The 20,462-nt window shown below is 46.3% G+C and overlaps 1 protein-coding gene and 1 pseudogene across 2 annotated transcripts; one reads left to right on the top strand and one right to left on the bottom strand.

Moving 5' to 3' along the window:
• Window positions 1–1,154: 1,154 nt before the first annotated feature.
• RGN (regucalcin) lies at window positions 1,155–20,020 on the bottom strand. Of its 2 annotated transcripts, none has more exons than XM_008272336.4 (7): window positions 19,770–20,020; window positions 17,308–17,488; window positions 14,714–14,896; window positions 5,042–5,257; window positions 3,026–3,157; window positions 2,557–2,711; window positions 1,155–1,556 (listed from the first exon to the last, which is right to left on the bottom strand). In XM_008272336.4, the coding sequence occupies exons 2-7, from the start codon at window positions 17,468–17,470 to the stop codon at window positions 1,506–1,508; spliced, it is 900 nt and encodes a 299-aa protein (XP_008270558.1). In that variant the 5' UTR covers window positions 17,471–17,488; window positions 19,770–20,020; the 3' UTR covers window positions 1,155–1,505.
• On the top strand, window positions 9,379–10,162 carry LOC138847625 (activated RNA polymerase II transcriptional coactivator p15-like; annotated as a pseudogene).
• Window positions 20,021–20,462: the final 442 nt, after the last annotated feature.

Below are 20,462 nucleotides of genomic sequence, written 5' to 3'. Positions count from 1 at the left end.
CCAGACTATAAGGGAACTTCCTTAACCTGAGAGACAACATCCACAAAAATACATACAGCTAATATCATATTTCGTGATAAAAGGCTGCCTGCTTTTCTGTGAAGATTAGAAACAAGATGGATATTCACTCTTCCTATTCCTGTTCAACATAATACTGGCATTCTTAGTGCAATAAGGCAAGCAAAAGAAATAAAAAAATACATATTGGAATGGAAGAAATAAAACTGTCTCTATTCACAGAAGACACGATTATACTTGTAGATCCAAAGAATCTCTGAGACATATTACTAGAGCTAATAAGTGAGTTTAGCAAAAGCATCACATACAAGGGCAACCTATAAATGCCATTCAGACTTCTATAAATAAGCAAGGATCAATTGAAAATAAATAATATTTACAACAGCTCTAAAAATGAAACACTTGTATATAAATCTAGCAAAACATGTACAAGACCTATATGCTGAAACCTTCAAAATGCTGATGAAAGAAATTAAAGCCATAAAAAATTATAGAGACATACTGTGTTCATAGATTAGAAGACTTAAAATAGTAAAGATGCCAATTCAATCCAAATTGGTCTATAGATTTAAAGCAATTCCAACTGAAATTGTACTAGAATTTTTTTATAGATATAGTCATGCTGATTCTAAAATGTATATGAGGGTCAAAGAAACTAAAATGGCAGAAACAATTTTGGAAAAGAAAAAAGTTGGAGAAATCATACTATCCAATTGTAAGGATAATTTTTAGTGACAGAAAGAACCTGAGAACAAGGGGCAGGCATGCAGAGGGACTCAAAAAAGTTTTAGGCTAGTGGAGAGATTCATTATTTTGTTTGTGGTCTTGGCTTCATGAATATAAATATATATTATATATGATACATTTGTCAAATTGTATACTTTAAATATGTACTGGCTAATTCTAACTCAACAAAGCTATTAAAAAAAAAAAAAAAAAGCTTTCCAAAGTGATGCATTACTTTGGTATCCAGTAGGTGGCAGTCGGAACCACGGATTTGATCAGAGTGTTTGACACAGTCTTCCCCTCCGGCAGTCTTCTAGTTTGTGAAATCACACACAGAAAGAGGAATAACAAGGTGGATTAGCATTGTGGCATATTTTATAAGATTACAATGAAAATTAAAAGGAACATAATTGTACCGTCGTTACCAGGTTTCTATTTATTAGTTTTTTTTTTTCTTGAAGCTTTAGGTATGCTGAATATGGAATGCAGAAGAAAGAACAGATATCATCCCATTCCTCACCCCCTCTGGCTCCCAACCAATTTTCAGAGAATCAAGAGGCTTGCATTTCTATAGCACATTTTACAAAAGGTCTTACAGTGTATTATCAAGGGGTGTGTTGTCATTCTTTGTTAAAAATTAAATGGAACTGCAACCTGGTTAACAAAATCATTGATTCCTTTTTCTGACTGATTGACATTTTGGCCCCAGAATTCCTTCATTGTCTCCAAAGCTTTCTCTGGCAGGAAAGAACACCTATTGCTCAGCCCGCGTAGGAGTAGGGGGGAATTCCTTTGACCCCCAGGCCAGTTATCTGTTGAAAAAGAAAACAGAGAAACTCTGACAACAGGTAATTCGCAGGTGTTCTTCAAAAGCATTTTTATGTTTAATAATAATAATGTGCTTAGCCACTTATTATTCTTGTTTTAGTTCCTATCATAAAGAGGAATATATGTGAAATTTACCTGCAACCCAATTATTCACATATATTATAATCCAACTAGCATCCATTTACAACTAATTTGGATTTTATTTTTATCATCTCTCCACCTGTTACAAAAGGGGTTTCTCCATTTCTTTTCAGCTCAAAAGGTCTATGATCTTTATGTATGTGTTATGTTGCAAAAAAAAACCTTGAAAATATTTTTATGACATCAAAATAACCAACTGATCGATCTTATAAACAGTTTCAGGGTCGATGCCATGGTGCAGCTCATATGGCATCCCATATGAGCACTGGTTGGAATCCCAGGTGCTCCACTTCTGATCCAGCTCCCCACTAATGCACCTGGAAAAAGCAGTGTGAGATGGCCCAAGACTTGGGCCCCTGCCATCCATGTGGGAGACCTTGATGGAGTTCCTGGTTCCTGCCTTTGGCTTGGCCCAGCCCTGGCCATTGCAGCCATTTGGGGAGTGAACCAGCAGATGAAAGATTCTCTCTCTCTCTCTCTCTCTCTCTCTCTCTCTCTCTCTGTCTTTCCCTCTCTTTCTGAAACTCTGCCTTTCAAATAAATAAATCCTTTTGTAAAATTTTCAAATACTGGTCTTCTAAGCTCATTCTAGTAGTTTGAAGAATTTCAACAAATATTACTAAAGAAAACATTTGTAAGTACTGTACAAAGTAGGCAAACACATCATCTTCAATTTCAGATAACTTGCAGTCTAGAAAATCTAAAATGCCTTTAAGCCTAGCATGATGAGATTAACATGCTAAACAGAGTTGTGTTTGGGAAGTATACAACAGCATCAAGTGTTCAATTATTTAACCAAGGGTCCACCACCCCTCTCCAAAATAAAAGAAACAACCACATCACCTTGAAAATCCCACCAGCTTCAGGTTGCCTTGAAAGACTGTCCGGGTCTAGCCCATCCCGGGCACAGGTCACGTACATTTCAGAGTAGTCCTTCCCTCCAAAGCAGCATGAAGTTGTTTTGTCAACAGGCAGCTTCACAGTTTGGAGTCTTTTCCCTAGATCACCAGATATTTTATTCAGTGTTAAGCTCTAGCAATTTCCCACCTGTGCAATGTTTCTGGGCCCTTTGTGGAGGAATTTGGAAGTTTCTAGAAAACTGTGGCAGTCATCATTCATTCATGTATTTATTTTGAGCAAAAATACAAGAAAAGATGTTCTGGCTATAAATTGTCGTCTATATCTTTGGCTTTAATTTCAATTGGGACCATTGACTAAATCGCCAACTTTATTAGTAATGATGTTTCTCCAGTCCCTAGTGTGTGGTGTTTTCTAGAGTTGACAGGGATTTCTCATTTTGCTGCGGGCCTACCTGTTTCAGGATCTAAGCGAATCACTCTTCCTCCATTGTAGCAGGCCACCCAAAGCTTCCCTTCAGTATCAATACACATTCCATCTGGGATTTGTTCTTCTTTCTCCAGCTTGTAAATACTTCGGCGGTTGGCTATGGTTAAAAACCAAAAATAGAAACAAGATCCCAAAAAACACAACAAAGCAACAAGTCACTGAGAATCAAATAATGAACTCTCAGAAATTCGTGACAAATATGTATTGCTAGAAAAATGCAGGGATTTCAAGAAAATTTTTACACCAAAAGGAATTTCTCTTTTAATTTCATTTTCCATGAACGTTTAGAAGCCTTGTAAATGCAGATCACTTCTGCTCATCCAGTGTTTGGCATATGAACAAAGGATTTCCTTTGCCACATGATTTGGGATGGATTTGTTCCCTTTTGTTTGGGTACAGCCTTATCTATCTAAGCTTTCAGAGGAGGAGAGAAAAATGAAAGCAAAATTTTTAATAAAATACCAATAGTTCTCTTTGAGGCTGACCTGACCCAAGCTGAGGCTCTGCATATCCATCTCAGATACTCTTCAGTCTGTGGTTAGACCTTAACTGTTTTGCTTCAAAGATGCCTACCATGACGAACTCCAAAACCCATAAGGCAATTTAATGGTGCCACATGTATGGTTTATGCACACAAGTTAGTAAAATATATGAGTTTTCTTTTCTGCCTGACTGAATGCTCTAAAAACCAAGACTAGATATTAAAAGGGCTTGCTTCTGAAAGGAAGGCACAGTCTGAACCCCCACCCCCCACCCCCACCATGGGCCTTAAAAGGGGAAATCCCAGCCTACAACAACAAACATCAAAGTCCAGGAGAACTTTACATCACAAAATCCAGATCACTACAATAAGCACATCAAGGTATAATGGGAAAATGTTAAAGCCATGTGTATGGAAAATGGGTAAAAAGTCATAAAAAAGAGCACTGTGTATTTTAAAGCAAAACATCCCCCCATTGGAATATTTTGCCTTGGATTACATCTGCATGGAGATTCTTGTGATTTTTTTTTCCAGGTCATTTTTATGATTGGTTTTCCTCTTTTGGTTTGGCACCTTTCATGAATCGGTTCCAAGGACTCTGTTGTGCATTCTTCTTTACAATTCCTTCCCTCCCAGTTTCCAACTGTGGCTCATTTAAAGCCCATTGATAGAACTGAACAACATGCAACTGCTTTTTTTTTCTGCTTTTCCACTTTGAAAAGTTGTCAATTTGCCTCTGAGTAATTGCCTATGGTTAGTTAAAGAACAGAAAAGAAATATCAACCCCGAACTCTACTATTCTGCTCTTTTATTCCATTCTGTTGTACATTATTTTCCTTTCGGTACCTTCTGGTAGAACAGGACCCATTTTCCAGTGAGGCCCCCTCTGATGATGCGTGACAAGAAAGGAGATGAAGGACCTAGCCATATTATGCCAACTATGGTCATACTTGTGTTGAGGGCCATGGTTTCGCTGGTGGCATTGTCAAGTCTCTATAATCATTGCTGTATTGAAATACTTTTTTTTTTTTTGACAGGCAGAGTGGACAGTGAGAGAGAGAGACAGAGAGAAAGGTCTTCCTTTGCCGTTGGTTCACCCTCCAATGGCCGCCGCGGCAGGCGCACTGCGGCCGGCGCACCGCGCTGATCCGATGGCAGGAGCCAGGAGCCAGGTGCTTCTCCTGGTCTCCCATGGGGTGCAGGGCCCAAGCACCTGGGCCATCCTCCACTGCACTCCCTGGCCACAGCAGAGGGCTGGCCTGGAAGAGGGGCAACCGGGACAGAATCCGGCACCCCGACCGGGACTAGAACCCGGTGTGCCGGCGCCACTAGGCGGAGGATTAGCCTAGTGAGCCGCGGCGCCGGCCGTGCTGTATTGAAATACTAACACTGGCAAGTTCTCTATTTGACAAGTAAGGGCCTCTTTAATCTGAGCTGAAGAAAAGGTGCCTTCACGAGAGCAGAATCAGTAGTCCTGAGAAAAAGAATAAAAATACGTACAGATCTGTCCTGTCTGCAGGTCGTAGTCAAAGGCATCCACAGAGTAAGCCAGGCTGTCAATGTAGTAGAAGATTTTGTGGTCCAGGGACCAATCCAAACCGTTGGAGATGTCTACTTGATCAAAGTACTTTTTCACCTGGTGGTCAGGGAACAGGGCGTATAGGGACCCTTGGTGGCGCTCAAGAACCGCTGGGGCTGTCTCTTCAGCCATGGTGCCTGCAAAAATCAAACCACTCAGAGTTCAGCCACATGGCATTTCTCCCCATGCATGGTACCACCTTTTCTCACCACGGAATTGTTCCAGTGTTTTTTTTTTTTTTTTTTTTTTTTTTAGATTCACTTATTTGAAAGGCAGAATGACACACAGAGAGGGAGATACAGAGAGCAATCTTCCATCTGCTAGTTCATTTCCCAAATGACCACAACAGCCAGGGTGGGACCAGGCTGAAGTCAGGAGCCTGGCTCTCCCAAATGGGTGGCAGAGGACCAAGTATTTGGACCACCTTCCGTTGTTTTTCCAGGCGCATTAGCAAGGAGCTGGATTGGAAGTGGAGCAGTGGAGACTCAAACCATAGCTCTGACATGGGATGCCAGCGTCACAGGTAGCAGCTTAACGCTTTGTGCCACAACACTGACCCTCCCCACTGACCGGTGTTTAAATCAAGGAAATTATTATACAATCCTAATCTGGGTACTATATATTTTTTTTTAAATATTTATTTGAGAGGCAGAGGAGGGAGGGGGAGGAAGATGCAGAAATCTCATCTACTTGTTTATTTATCAAATTCCAGCAACGGTCAGGACCAGGCAGGCCTGAAGCTGGGAACTCAATCCAAATCTCCCATGTGGGTGGCAGGGACTCAAGTACTTGAACCATCACCTGCTGCCCTTCAGGGTACACATTAGCAGGAAGCTGGAGTCAGGAACTGGAGCCAGGACTTGACCCCAGGCACTATGAGATGTGGGAGTCTTAACTGACATCTTAACTACTAGGACAAATACCTGCCCCTCCCCCATATATATATATATATTTTAATTACAACTATGTGGAGAAGTTCTTTACCAGAAAAGGAGTAAACATCATTTTCTCCTGTGGAGCACAACTCTATAACCTGGATCAAATGCGTGGCACGGCTATTTGGGAATGCTGCAGAGTAAGTATCAAGAGGAAGTTCAGGGAAGAACAGCAGGATTTGTAGCGCCACCTAGTGGCGGTGAGTTCTTTATTCTCTTCTGCAGTATCCCCTGGCCAGCTCAATACAGCCTGACATCTGGAAGCGGGTGCTTGCAGTGCAGACAGACAATCAGAGAGCCAAGAGAAACTATAGATCTGGCTCAAGGAGCAGGAAAGAAAACTCCTGACGCCCACGGAGAACGGAAGGAATCCCTGAGTTATTTTCCGCTGCTTTTTCTTCCTTCTCTCCTGTGCCAGTCCCCAGATCATTCTGAAGCAGGGGGAGCCACGGAAAGAGAGAGCGCCAGCAACAGGAAGACTACATGAATGAAAACTCCGAGGGCAGGGACATTCCTCTCTATTCCAGGAAACTGCAACTCCAAAAGGGCGGAGTCAAACACTATTGCTTTTCTATTCTCTTTCCTCCCATCCTCCTGCTGCGTGGTCGCGATGCGGCACAATCATAGACATAGGTGATTTCTGGCTGGAGGAACGAAAAGGAGAGTTCCAGGAAGCTGGAAGAGAAACTGTATTGAGAGACAGCAAAGAAACAGCTGCTCAGGGACACAAGCCCTTAGACAGCTGTTTAGGATCAACGAGGCTCATCCTCAACTTGTACAGGCATGGAGGGCATTCTAATGAGCACAGCAAAGATTTTGAGAGTGGAGCTAATGGATCGACCTCCTACCAAGTCCCAGATTGACCCCTGTGTGGCACACATGAAGGACAGATCTTAATAGAATCTAATAGAGACACACTGGAATTTGGGGCTTGGACTTAAACACATGCAGCCTTGACTGCATAAGGACATTTCAGTCAGTGGCAGTGGCCCCAGAAGATGACATAACCTGGTGACACCCCTGCCATCTCAGCGTGGGTAGGGCTACTCTGTGATGGAGCAGGTAGTTAGTCTAGCAGTTGAGGTGCCAGTTAAGATGGCCACATCTCACATCAGAGACCCTGGGTTTGATACCCAGCGCTGGCTCCAGCTTTTTGCCAGTGTGGGCCCTGACAGGCAGTGGTCAGAGCTCGAGTAACTGGGTTCCTGCCACCCATGTGGGAGACCTGGATGCAGTGCCCAGACTGTGTCTCCGGTTTAGCCTGGTGATGTCTGTTGTGGGCATTCGGAGAGTGGACCAGCAGATGGGAGCTCACTCTCTCTCTGACTTTCATATAAATAAATAAGTAGCGAAAAAAGAATATTTGCACAATGACAAAATCGGCTAACAATGCATTTCTTAGAATGTGTCCCCATTGTTAAGTTTTACATGACTGTACATTGCTTGCTAAGACAACTATAGCAACATTCTCCAAGGGATTTAAACAAGACTCAAGGGCTCATGGTAGTCAAAATGGCTAGGAAAAGCCCCAAATTACTTAGTAACACAAAGAAACATGGAAATCTCAGCTTGCATAGGAAAAGATAATCAACAAGTGTCAAAAATGAGATGGCATAGATACTGGAATTATTTGACAAAGACTAAAACAGCTCTTATAAAAAGTTCAAATAAGCAATTATAACCGTCTTGAAACAAAACTCCAAACAGAAAGTGTCAGCAAAGAACTAAATTATACAAAGAATAACCAAATGAGCATTTTGGAACTGAAAACTAAAATTACTGAATGAAAAAAATTCACTGGATGGGCTTGGTAGAGATGACGGAGGAAAAGAGTCAGTGTAACCAGTGATACAGTCAGAAATGTGCAATCTGGATGACAGAGAAAAACTGGACAAAAAGGAACAAAGCCCAAGGGATCCACAGGCCAAAAAGGGGCTAATGTGTTATAGGATTCCCCGCAAAGAAGTGCAGGGCTCCTCCAAAATATTTGAAGATTACATGACTGAAAACTCCCCACGTTTGGTGAAAAGCATAAAATGATACATTTAGGAAGATGAGAAAATTAAAAAAAAAAAACAGGATAGAACCAAAGCATCCCCCATCCAGACACATGATAATAATCAAATTGCTGGAAACTAAAATCAAATAAAAATCTGGGGCTGGTGCTGTGGCGTAATTGGTTGAGCCACCGTCTGCAGCTCTGGCATCCCATATGGTTGCAGGTTTGAGTCCCAGTTGCTCCACTTCCAATCTAGCACTCTGCTGTGGCCTGGGAAAGCAGTGGAAGATGGCCCAAGTCCTTGGGTCTCTGCACCTGCGTGGGAGACCTGGAGGAAGCTCCTGGCTCCTGGCTTCAGATTGGCCCAGCTCCAGCTGTTGCAGCCATTTGGGGAGTGGGCCAGTAGTTAGATGATCTCTCTCTCTCTCTCTCTCTATATATATATATATACACACACACACACACACACACACACACATATATATATATATATATTCTGTGTGTGTGTGTAACTTTGTCTTTCAAATAAATAAATAAATCTTTAAATTTTTAAAAAAATAAATCCTTGAAAGCCACGGGAGAAAAGTGACACACTACATACAAGGAAAGAAGGATATACAAAGCACAAATTGTCCGAACTGAAAGGAGAAATAGACAAATACAGAAGTATAGGAAGGTACTATCAACATCCCTATCTCAGTAGTAGATTCAAGTGGATGGAAAATCAGCACAGATAAAGAGCTGAGCACCGGCACTGAACTGCATCTAATTGCTATTTACAGACAGAAGCACAGCGGAATACACATCTTCTCAAGAGCATGCGGAGTATTTGCCACTGAAATCATTACTCAGCGTTCACTCAGGGAGACTTGAGTGTGATCTCAGGGGATAGAGCAGAATTTGAGTCTAATGAAGAAACTGGAAAGCTCATCTACTACAGCATAGTCCACTGGAAAGAGCAGTGAGTTAGAAGAGGAAAATGGACTAAAAATGGAAAGCCTGAATAAGAAAAGACAGGGTGGATCCTGGGGAAGCTATTAGACAAGAGTGGAGTAATGCCTAAATCAAAGGAATTTTTTTTTAAAGATTTGTTTATTTATTTGAGAGGCAGCGACACCGTGAGAGAGAGAGAGAGAGGTCTTCCATTCGCTGGGTCACTCCCCAGATGGCTGCAATGGCCGGAGCTACACCAATCCAAAGCCAGGAGCCAGGAGCCTCTTCCGGGTCTCCCATGTGGGTGCAGGGGCCCAAGGACTTGGGTCATCTTCCGCTGCTTTCCCAGGCCATAGCAGGGAGCTGGATCAGAAGTGGAGCAGCCAGGACTCAAACTAGCACTCATATGGGTCTGGCTTAACCTACTACAGGGCCAGCTTAACCTACTATGCCACGGCACCGGCCTCCAATCACAGGAATTTATCCAAGCTCATCTGGCAGTGACCGTGACAGTGAAGATGACAAAAAGTTAAAGAAGGCCCGGCGCTGTGGCTCACTAGGCTAATCCTCCGCTTAGTGGCGCCGGCACACCGGGTTCTAGTCCCCGTCGGAGCGCCGGATTCTGTCCCGGTTGCCCCTCTTCCAGGCCAGCCCTCTGCTGTGGCCAGGGAGTGCAGTGGAGGATGGCCCAGGTGCTTGGGCCCTGCACCCCATGGGAGACCAGGAAAAAGCACCTGGCTCCTGGCTCCTGCCATCGGATCAGCGCGGTGCGCTGGCCGCGGCGGCCATTGGAGGGTGAACCAATGGCAAAAGGAAGACCTTTCTCTCTGTCTCTCTCTCTCACTGTCCACTCTGCCTGTCAAAAAAAAAAAAAAGTTAAAGAAGCTGCATCAGAGAAACCCATGAAGAAGCAAAAGACTGGGGAAGCTTGCAGAGCTCTGTCCTCTTGCCAACAAAGCAGTAGCAGCCATGATAACTTGCTTCAGATCAGGAAAACGAGGGAGGCCAGTGTCCAGGATTTTAAAGGACAGTACTAACTGATACTGGGGAACATTGAATGGATCTATAACATGAAACGAAACCAGGAAGCCAAGGTACTTCTGTTGATCTGGAACAATGGAGCCAGCTAAAGCAGCAGGATATCTGACACTGACGATGCAGTAAGAAAACTCTAAAATCGGAGCCATATAAAGCTGTACCGTTCTAGTTGCTTTAACTTGTCTCATCACGCTGGCTTTTATTTTTCTATTTTATAAATGTTGTTTTCCAAGCTATTTTATATTTGGATTATAATTTGTAAGATGAATACTTTTTAAAAACTTATTTATTTAAGAGAGAGAGTGAGCACAAGCTCTCATCCACTGGTTCACTCCCCAAATGCCCACAATAAGCGGGGTTGGGCCAGGCTGAAACCAGGAGACAAGAACCACCTGAGCCATCACTGCTGCCTCCCAGGGTCTGCATTAGCAGGAAGCTGGAGTCAGGAACCAGAGGCCAGTACTTGAACCCAGGTACTCTGACATGGGTTGTGAGGACCCCAACTGCTATCTTAACCCCTGTGCCAAACACCTGTCCTAATGAGTACTTTTTTTAAAAAGATTTATTTATTTATTTGAAAGAGTTACACAGGGAGAGAAGGAGAAGCAGAGAGAGAGAGAGAGAGAGAGAGAGAGAGAGAAAGAGAGAGAGAGAGAGAGAGAGAGAGGTCTTCCATCTGCTGGTTCACTCCCCAATTGGCAGCAATGACTGGAGCTGCGCCAGTTCGAAGCTAGGAACCAGGAGCTTCCTCCAGGTCTCCCATGTGGGTGCAGGGGCCCAAGGACTTAGGGCATCTTCTACTGCTTTCCCAGGGCACAGCAGAGAGCTGGATCAGAAGTGGAGCAGCCAGGACTCGAACCAGTGCCCATATGGGATGCCAGTGCCACAGGCGGAGGATTAACCTAATGCACCATGGTGCTGGCCCCATGAGTACTTTTAAAATGTGCATTATTAAAAATGTTTTGGGGGCCCAGCACTGTGGCCTAGAGGATAAAGCTGCCACCTGCAATGCTGGCATCTCACATGGGCGCTGTTTTAAATCCCGGCTGCTTCTCTTTCCATTCAGGTCCCTACTAATGCACCTGGGAAAGTATCTAAGGATGGCCCAAGTGCTTGGGCCCCTGCAGCCACATGGGAGACCCTGAAGAAGCTCCTGGCTCCTGGCTTCAGATCAGCGCAGCTCCAGCCGTTGCGGCCAATTGGGGAGTGAACCAGTGTATGGAAGACCTCCCTCTCTCTGTCTCTGTCTCTCTGTCTCTCCTCTCTCTGTGTAACTCTGACTTTCAAATAAATAAATATATCTTTAAAAAATTCTTTAGAAAAATAAATAAATAAAATCAAATCACGTAATTTTTTTTTTTTTTGACAGGCAGAGTGGATAGTGAGAGAGAGAGACAGAGAGAAAGGTCTTCCTTTTTGCCGTTGGTTCACCCTCCAATGGCCGCCACGGCTGGCGCGCTGCGGCTGGCGCAATGCGCTATTCTGAAGGCAGGAGCCAGGTGCTTCTCCTGGTCTCCCATGGGGTGCAGGGCCCAAGCACCTGGGCCATCCTCCACTGCACTCCCTGGCCACAGCAGAGAGCTGGCCTGGAAGAGGGGCAACCGGGACAGAATCCGGAGCCCCGACCGGGACTAGAACCCGGTGTGCCGGCGCCGCTAGGTGGAGGAAAATCACGTAATTATAATCTTAAAAAAAAGATATGGTAGCTCCTCCCTCCCTGGCGTTAAGGACGTCCACTTGCTAGTGCCCTGCGGTAGCGCAGTTCGGTTTGTTTCATGGATGTTCTTCCACGCCCTCTGCCTCACAGAAACAGATGCCCCGCATGTGAATGTGAATCCCCCACTGCTTAGAAAGGGCTCTTTCTTAGTGAGCTGGTAGCACCATAAAGGTCAGGCCTTGGGTACCATCACTTTGAGACTGCAGTCTAGACTACCAGGGGGCCTCATGTTTTTCTGGACCTGAGACACTTCTGAGCCCCTGCAGGGAACTATGATCTGTCTTTAGAAGAAGGTTCTTGGGTCATTGCTGTGGCCTAGCGGGTAAAGCCACAGCCTACAGTGCCAGCATCCCATATGGGCACCGGTTCAAGTCCTGGCTGCTCCACATCCGATCCAGCTCCCTGCTAATGCATCTGGGAAAACAGGAAGATGGTTCAAGTGCTTGGGTCCCTGTACCCACATGGGAGACCCAGAAGAAGCTCCTGGTTCCTGGTTTCAGCCTGGCCCAGCCACTTTCAAAACAAACAAATCTTAAAAGAAGAAGAAGGTTCTTGGGCATTTCTGGTGGATACACAACACTAATAGATACACCCACAATGACACCTGCAATTTTAAAGGGTCTCCTGACGGTGTAGGGACTGCAAGATGACATCTTTATATTTGTCTCACAAAGCGCCACAGAATTGTAAAACTTCCAGCCACCAACAGAGAGAAAATTAATTACATCAGGAGGTAAAATATCCAATCAGATTTTTTTTTTATGCTGCAGGCATTGCTGGCAGAAGGGCCTCCAATGCAATCTCATCTTTAGTCCTACAACCTGTCCTGAAGGATATTGGTGGTCATGGAAACTCCAGGAAGATGGGAAACAACCTATAGCCAGCTGTTCAGATCTCTCCTGCCTCCAAGTGGGCAGTCACTGGAGCCAGTACAGCCAAAAACATGAGGGGCCAGTGTGGGGATGAGGAAACAGTGGGGGGGGGGGTGAATCCTCTTTGCTCAACTCAGGGGGTTGTTGTGATGGGAAGGAAATGTGAAATACATGGTGGATTTAAAACTATGATCGAAATCCTTTTAAATCTGTATGTAACAGATTGGTACCCAAGGTCTGACCTGGTTGGTTCCAGCAAGAATCATCAATAGATGCAAAAGCTGCGGCCGGCGCCGTGGCTCACTAGGCTAATCCGCAGCCTTGCGGCACCGGTACACCGGGTTCTAGTCCCGGTCGGGGAGCCGGATTCTGTCCCGGTTGCCCCTCTTCCAGGCCAGCTCTCTGCTGTGGCCAGGGAGTGCAGTGGAGGATGGCCCAAGTGCTTGGGCCCTGCACCCCATGGGAGACCAGGAGAAGCACCTGGCTCCTGGCTCCTGCCATCGGATCAGCGCGGTGCACCGGCCGCGGCAGCCATTGGAGGGTGAACCAACGGCAAAAGGAAGACCTTTCTCTCTGTCTCTCTCTCTCACTATCCACTCTGCCTGTCAAAAAATAAATAAATAAAAAAAATAAAAAAGAAGATGTAAAAGCTAAGGGAGAGATTCTGATGAGGACCAGGGTGTCTGCCAGTCTCCCAGGGTTCACACCTTCCTCCATCCCTGTGTATGTGATGACCGATAGCACTAGGGAGCTAAAGCCTCCTGCCAACCCCTACGTGAGCGCGCTCAGAAGTGGACGCTCCAGGGCCCTTCAGAGATCCCAGCCTCAGCTGACAGCTTGAATACACCCCCAGGAGAAAGCCCGTTCTAGAACCATCTAGCTGAGCTGCGCCCAGGTGTCTGACCTTCAGAAACTACATGAGATTAATATGTTATTTTAAGTCACCAAGTTTCAGGGCAGTGTGCTACATGGCAATCGATAACTAACAAATCCCACACATTGCTTATCAATTGAAATTGTAAAGTAGTTACAGTGCGGTAATCTGACAGGCCAGGTCATCAAAATTGCTGTCACCAATGAGGGGCCGAGGGACATCGTGTGCCTGCAAACAGACACGAGGAGGACAGAGGACAGAACCTCACTTACATGGTATACCGTGCCAAGAATGTGGAACATCAGTCTAGTCACAAGGCCACACCGCAGAGATACGGAATAAAGAATGTGCTATTCACACAGGGGGTATAGGATGGCACTGTACTCATCAAAAATGTCAACGTCATAGAAAACAAAGAAGAGCTATGGAAATGCCCCCGGTTAAGAGGTTAAAAACACCCATCGAAGTAACATAAGGCTGTATACTGGATTGTGTCCTAGAGGGGAAGAACTGATAGAAAGGCCAATTGGTAGACTGGAGGGAAGCTAGCACATCGGATAAAACAGCTGTATCAATGTTAAACTGCTTCAAGTTGGTATCTACCGTTATGTATAAATATGTCATTTTTCTTGGAAAAGTCATGCTGAAGGATTTTAGGAGTAAAGGCACATGATGTATATGCAACCTATTATCAAATGAGTCAAGGGATGAATACAGTTAGATATATAGAAACAGCAAAATGTTAGAGTGAGTGAAGCAAAATGTTAACACAGGGTGAATCCAGGTAAATAGTATATAAGTGCTGGGGCCGGCGCTATGGTGTAGCAGGTAAAGCCGCCGCCTACAGTGCTGGCATCCCATATGGGCGCCGGTTCGAGTCCGGCTGCTCCACTTCCGATCCAGCTCTCTGCTATGGCCTGGGAAAGCAGTGGAAGATGGTCCAAGTGCTTGGGCCCCTGTAACCGCGTGGGAGACCTGGGGGAAGCTCCTGGCTCCTGGCTTCAGATCAGCGCAGCTCCAGCTGTTGCTGCCGTTTGGGGAGTGAACCAGAGGATGGAAGACCTCTCTCTCTGTCTCTCCTTCTGTCTGTAACTTTACCTCTCAAATAAATAATAAATAAAAATCTTTAAAAAAATAAAATATACGTAAAATTTCACAAAGTTTTTGAAGTCCCCTCATAACTCCCTCCACAGCTCAGAAAGCAGGCTCTAGAAAGCAATCTTACCAGCAAAGTATCTTCCTGCGGGATCTACCTTCCCATCATTGAATCGATTGTTTTTCTTGTCTTTATCCACTGTGGCCAGGGCAACTACTGATTGATCTTCCAAGTTCAAAGCGCAGAACTTTGTTCCCACGGTGGCGACGTAGCCTCCTGACTTGCGCAGGGCCACCGAGGTAACTGGGGCATCTGTGGAGGCAAAAGCAGCAGTTAAAAGGCAGCAAGCAGTCTCGTGCCTCCTGTATCTCTTAGAGAAGGCATCCAGCAACTTGGACAATGGACCTATTCTCTGCCAAGTTCAAGGGAGAGGCGTGGGCATCTGGCACAACAATTAAGGTGCTGTGAGTGCCTGGGTTCCAGTTCCAGCTCCGCTCCTGATTCCAGCTCTCATCTAAAGCCCACCCTGGGAAGCAGCAGGTGATGGCTCAAGTACCTGGGTCCCTGCCACCCACGTGGGAGACCCAGATGGAGTCCTGAGCTCCTGGCTTTGGCCCAGTCCAGCTCCTTCCATTGCAGGCACTTGGGCAGTGAAGGAACAGATGGAAGATCTCTCCAGCTGTCTGGCTATCTGTTTCTAATCTCCGTTTCTCTGCCTCTCAAATTTAAGGTTTTGTGACATCTCTGCCTCTAATACAGGACTTTTTTTTTTTTTTATAAAGGGGACCCTATTTTATGTATTTAATTGGAAATTGTTTCTCAAATATTGTCTGGAAGTAAGCATGATAAAAATAGTAAATAGGTAGAAATGTAGATGCAGTATTGGTACAATCACATGTCTTCATAAAAACCAAGTACTTCAAAGAGTTTGAGGCAATGGAATTAAAAGATAAGCTTATTTTGGTGCAAAGAAGTTGAAGGTCCTGCATAGTTTTTTCCATAACACTCACTCTTCATGAATGTTTTAAAGACCTCACATATCACTATATTTTGTAGTTTGAAATTTCAGGTTCTCTGGGGTTTAATATTTTTTTCATGTATAAGAACACTGTTCTTTTTAAAGTGGAGAGATTGATTGCCATGGCGAGCAGAGAGAGGAAATACATTTACCAGAATTTATTTTGAAAACATGACACAAGCACTTCTGGGTGGCCATGGGTGTGCTGAGAAGTCCCACTTGGCTGCTGATTTGAAGCCAGGGACCATGCAGGAGGGTCACACGTGATCTCAGCAGGGGTCCTGACCTGCGGCCTGAGACTTCCTCAAACTGGTGCTGACACCACAACCCCTTCTCCTGGTTGGGGGCTTTGCAGAGTAGGGGGAGGCCCCAGGGCATGCTATGAGAGAGAGTTAAGGGAAGCCAATGGGTCCCTAACCCTAGGCTGCCCTCACAGCTCACACAGCTTTGCCACTAGCCATGGTCTTGCCCTCAGGTGAATTTAAAAGCTGATCCCTCTCATTTAAAAAATAAAGGAAGGAAGGGAGGAAGGAAGGAAGGAAGGAAGGAAGGAAGGAAGGAAGGGAGGGAGAGAGGGAGGGAAGAAAAAAGAAAGAAGGAAAGAAAGGAAGGAAGGGAGGGAGGGAGGGAGGAAGGAAGGAAGGAAGGAAGGAAGAAAGAGAGAGAGAAATAAAGAAAGAAAGAGAGAAAGAAAGAAAGAAAACAGGGGTTGGCATTGTGGCGTAGCAGGTAAAGCCACTGCCTGCAGTGCTGGCATCCTTATAGGGCGCAGGTTCAAGTCCCAGCTGTGCCACTTCCGATCCAGCTCTCTGCTGTGGCCTGAGAAAGCAGTGGAAGATGGTTCAAGTCCTTGGGCCCCTATAGCCATATGGGAGACCTGGAAGAAGCTCTTGGCTCCTGGCTTTGGATCAGCACAGCTCCAGCCATTGTGGCCATTTGGGGAGTGAACCAGCAGATGGAAGACCTCTCTCTTCCTCTGCCTCTCTATAACTTTGCCTTTCAAATAAATAAATCTTAAAAAAAAGAAAAGAGTCAGCCTTTGGTGGGGGTCCCAACTGGATTCATGGGAAGGGATGCTGGGAATTCCCCAGGCTACAGGAATTCCTGGCATCTCCCCGCAAGGAATTTATAATCACCTCCAGCCCCTGCCCTGGGCCACAGAGGAGAGATAAACCCCTTCTCTGGACATGCTGGGGCCTTAAAGGGGATCACGCTGAAAGGCACATGAAATTCCTGATGTACTCTAGAGATAGGCCTGGTCTGATAAGTCCCAAAGCTCTTCTTTTCACCTTCAAAGGGCTTGGGACAGACTTTTTTTTTTTGTTCCTTTTCTTGTTTTGATAACGAAGTTCTTAGCCTGACTCAAAGAGGGCAGCAGCGGGCCTTGGCTGGGCCCCTTCACTGAGTCTTCCTATGCTAGCATAGGATGGCGTTAAGGAAACACAGTGCCGCAGCATCAAAACAAGACTGGGGCAATTTGCCCTGCCTCAGTATTAACCATCCCCAATTGCTTCCTGGGTCAAAGTGGGAAGACTTGGATTGCTACCCAGAGAGCATGACAATTCCCCAAAGCTTCCAAAGCTTTAATGCATAGTCAGTTGCTTTAACAAGAAAGACCTGGGACAAGGGTGAACACTGGGTAACAGCTCCTCCCTTGGGAAAAAGTGCCTGGCCCGGAACATGTGAGCCCAGCCTTCCTCCTTACCCATGGTCATTCGCTGCACTGCCTTGGTGAGTGGATTCCACCGGCAAAACTTTTTTCCAGGGATATCTACGAAGAGCAGAGAGCCGGATGCTTCCTCCCATACTGGAGACTCGCCGCAGTGGCAGTTCTCCGGCAAAACACACTCGATCTTAATGGAAGACATTGTCAGAGGGCACAGCTCCTGGAGGTAAACAGAAAATCAAATGCAATCGCAAGGTCCGAATTCAGTAAAACAGCTCAGTTACAACCCTGGTAAGATCCTGATACAGACTACACACCTACTTCAATTTTTTTGTGCTTTGTCTTACTGCATGTTGCAGGTTTTGCATGTTTTTTTCTTTTCTGGCCAGTTCAAGGTTTGTGCAACCCTGCACTGAGTTGAGTCTACTGGTGCCATTTTCCAGCACATGAACTTTTACATTTTTTAGCAAAAAAAGTATTTTAAATTAAGGCATGTATGGCTTCTTTTTTAAAATTTATTTATTTTGTTTGAAAGGTAGAGTTAGACAGATAGAAGCAGAGAGAGAGAGAGAGGTCTTCCATCCCCAATCGGCTGCAACGACTGGAGCTGCACTGATCTGAAGCCAGGAGCCAGGAGCTTCTTCCAGGTCTCCCAAGCGGTTATAGGGCCCAAGGACTTGGGCCCTCTTCCACTGCTTTCCCAGGCCATAGCAGAGAGCTGGATTGGAAGCGGAGCAGCCGGGACTCGAACCAGTGCCTATATGGGAGGCCGGCACCACATGCGGCAGCTTTACTCGCTACAGCACAGTGCCAGACCTTGTTTGTTTTTTTTTTTTAAAGGCACACTTAATAGACTACAAATATAACTTTTATATGCACTGAGAAATCAAACAAAAGTGGTTTGACTCACTACACTGTGACATCAGCTTTCTTGCAGTGGTCTGGACTGGAAGCCACAGGGTCTTTGAGGTTTCCCTGTCTTGGATTAGAACTGGACAGGCAAGACATAGGTCCTCAAAGTCAGGACAAGATACACAATGCAGTGGCTGGCACTGAGCCAGTTTGAGTCCTAGCTGTTCCACTTATGATCCCACTCTCCGCTATGGCCTGGGAAAGCAGTGGAAGATTGCCCAAATCCCTGGACCCATGCACCTGCATGGGAGACCTGGAAGAAGCTCCTGGCTCCTGGCTTCGGATTGGCCCAGCTCTAGCCATTGAGGCCATTTGGGCAGAGAACAAAGTGGTTGGAAGGTCTCTCTCTCTTTCTCCCTTTCTGTAACTCTGCCTTTCAAATAAATAAATAAAAAAAAAACTTTTAAAAAAGATACCCAATGCAACAGGAGAAGACAGGTAGGGAAAAGAACTGATAGGAGATAACAGGAGATATCTTCCGTGGACTTACCAGGGACTTTTGTTTTCAAGCTATCTTGAAAAGAAGTGACACCTGGGCATCCACACCTTGGTGCTAGTCCCCTGCTGTTCAGATAGCTGCAGGGCTTGTCCTTTATGCCAGCACCCTAGCTTCCGAGGTGGGTCAGAGGGCGGGCAGCTCTCTCATTGGTGGCCCCTCTGGGTGTCTGCAGGTCACCTTCTCCTGTTCCCCCACCCCCACCTATGCTCTTGAGCCCCTTCTCTGATGGTTCAAAGGTCAGAGCCTTTTGATTCTGCATTTTGAGAACCATGGTCACCCACGCTAATACAACTGAACTACAACCAGCATCCATTTTCCACTTCCGACAATGGAAGGAGCACAGGAAAGGAGCTCTGTGGGAGAGACTGACAGCTCCCTCAGCTTCTTCTCGCTTCCTAGGAGGGCGTGGAGCCAGTCTGGCAGTCTTAAACGCCACAGATGAGGAACATTCATTCTATGCCAGGACTTCAGGACAGGGGCTGTCACCAGCGAACTGGGAGAGGAAAAGTTAACTATTATTAGACAAGAAAAAACCCTGATCCTATAAGAATCCCGTGCGTGGGACAGGAAAGGCAGGCGACTTCCCAGAGCTTCGCCCCTTCCCAACTCTGCCCCAGGGAGAGGGGGGGTTCAGCAATGAGAAAGACTGCCTGCACCTGCCCCCCCCCCCCCCCAAGGAGTCTGTGTGCTTTGAACTAAGTGCTCCCACACGAGGCTGGGCAAACGAACAGAGGGGACACACAGAAAAAAGCAGCTTTGGTCTCAAAGAAGGTGTTTTTTTTTTTTTTTTTTTTCTCAAACCGGTGGCCAATGCTGACTGCCAGAGTCTAGCATTTTCACCTTCGTGGCCTGTTAAACATTGGCTCCGACTCCAAAGGCTTTCGGCTATCAGGCGTAGATAAGGCCCCGAGATCAGAAGGATCAGAAGCGGGAGTTTTGCAACAGTGACTTTTAACCCCCCACGCTGTGTCGTGCAAGATCCGGGGAGCCTCCAAACGACCCAATTCTCCCAGGGCTAGGGGTGGCTGGACGCAGGGAGGGGGCGGGGCGGGGGCGTCAGGGTCCCCAGCGCAGCTTCTGGGTCGAGTACCTTCCCCGGGTGACCAGGAGCAGGAGTTGGGGGGGTCTTCGCACAATCTGGTAGCGCCCTGCGGCCTGCGGCGACAGCGACAGCGATGGCGACAGTGAGGCCCTGGGAAGCTGAAGGCTGAGCCCACCTCGTCCCCGGTGCGCGAGCTCCAGGCAGCCCGGGCCCAGCCTGCGCACTCGGCCTCTAGCTGGCTGCTGGGGCCCGGTCGAGCAGGTCTCGCTCCGCCGGCACCGTCACTTGGACTTTGCCTCGCCAGGGAGGGGGCGGGGAGGCTGCGCGCCCAGGGCACTCGTCTTCGCGGCGCGAAGGGCTGGCGGCCAGACACGGGAAGGGAAAGGGGCACCGCGCCTGGGACCAGTTGCTGGGTAAATGAATGGCTGCAGGCCTGGCTGGGGACAGGTGGGCGCCAGCGACCTCAGTGGCGCTTGCGCTCTGGCCCCCCTCTCAGCCAATGCTGACCTTAATTAAGCCTTGGAGCTTGGACAGGTACCTAAAATTTATCTCTTAGTTAAACAAAAACATTGGTTAAAATGCCTGAGAGATTGAGACGGGTTCTGGTTAAACACAAATAGCCTAAGCAGGAAAAGAACAAAGCAGTTAACAAATCCTTCGAAATCCTTGCTCCCCTTGTGGGGATGATTCTGATGGACCGAGGCCAACTTTTGCAAACCACTTTTGGTGGGGGAAGAGGAA

The sequence above is a fragment of the Oryctolagus cuniculus genome, chromosome X (genome assembly GCF_964237555.1).
Source record: "Oryctolagus cuniculus chromosome X, mOryCun1.1, whole genome shotgun sequence".
Classification (NCBI taxonomy): Eukaryota; Metazoa; Chordata; class Mammalia; order Lagomorpha; family Leporidae; genus Oryctolagus; species Oryctolagus cuniculus.
Note: the sequence above shows the minus strand (reverse complement) of the source record. Positions and strands in the feature narration are given on the sequence as shown.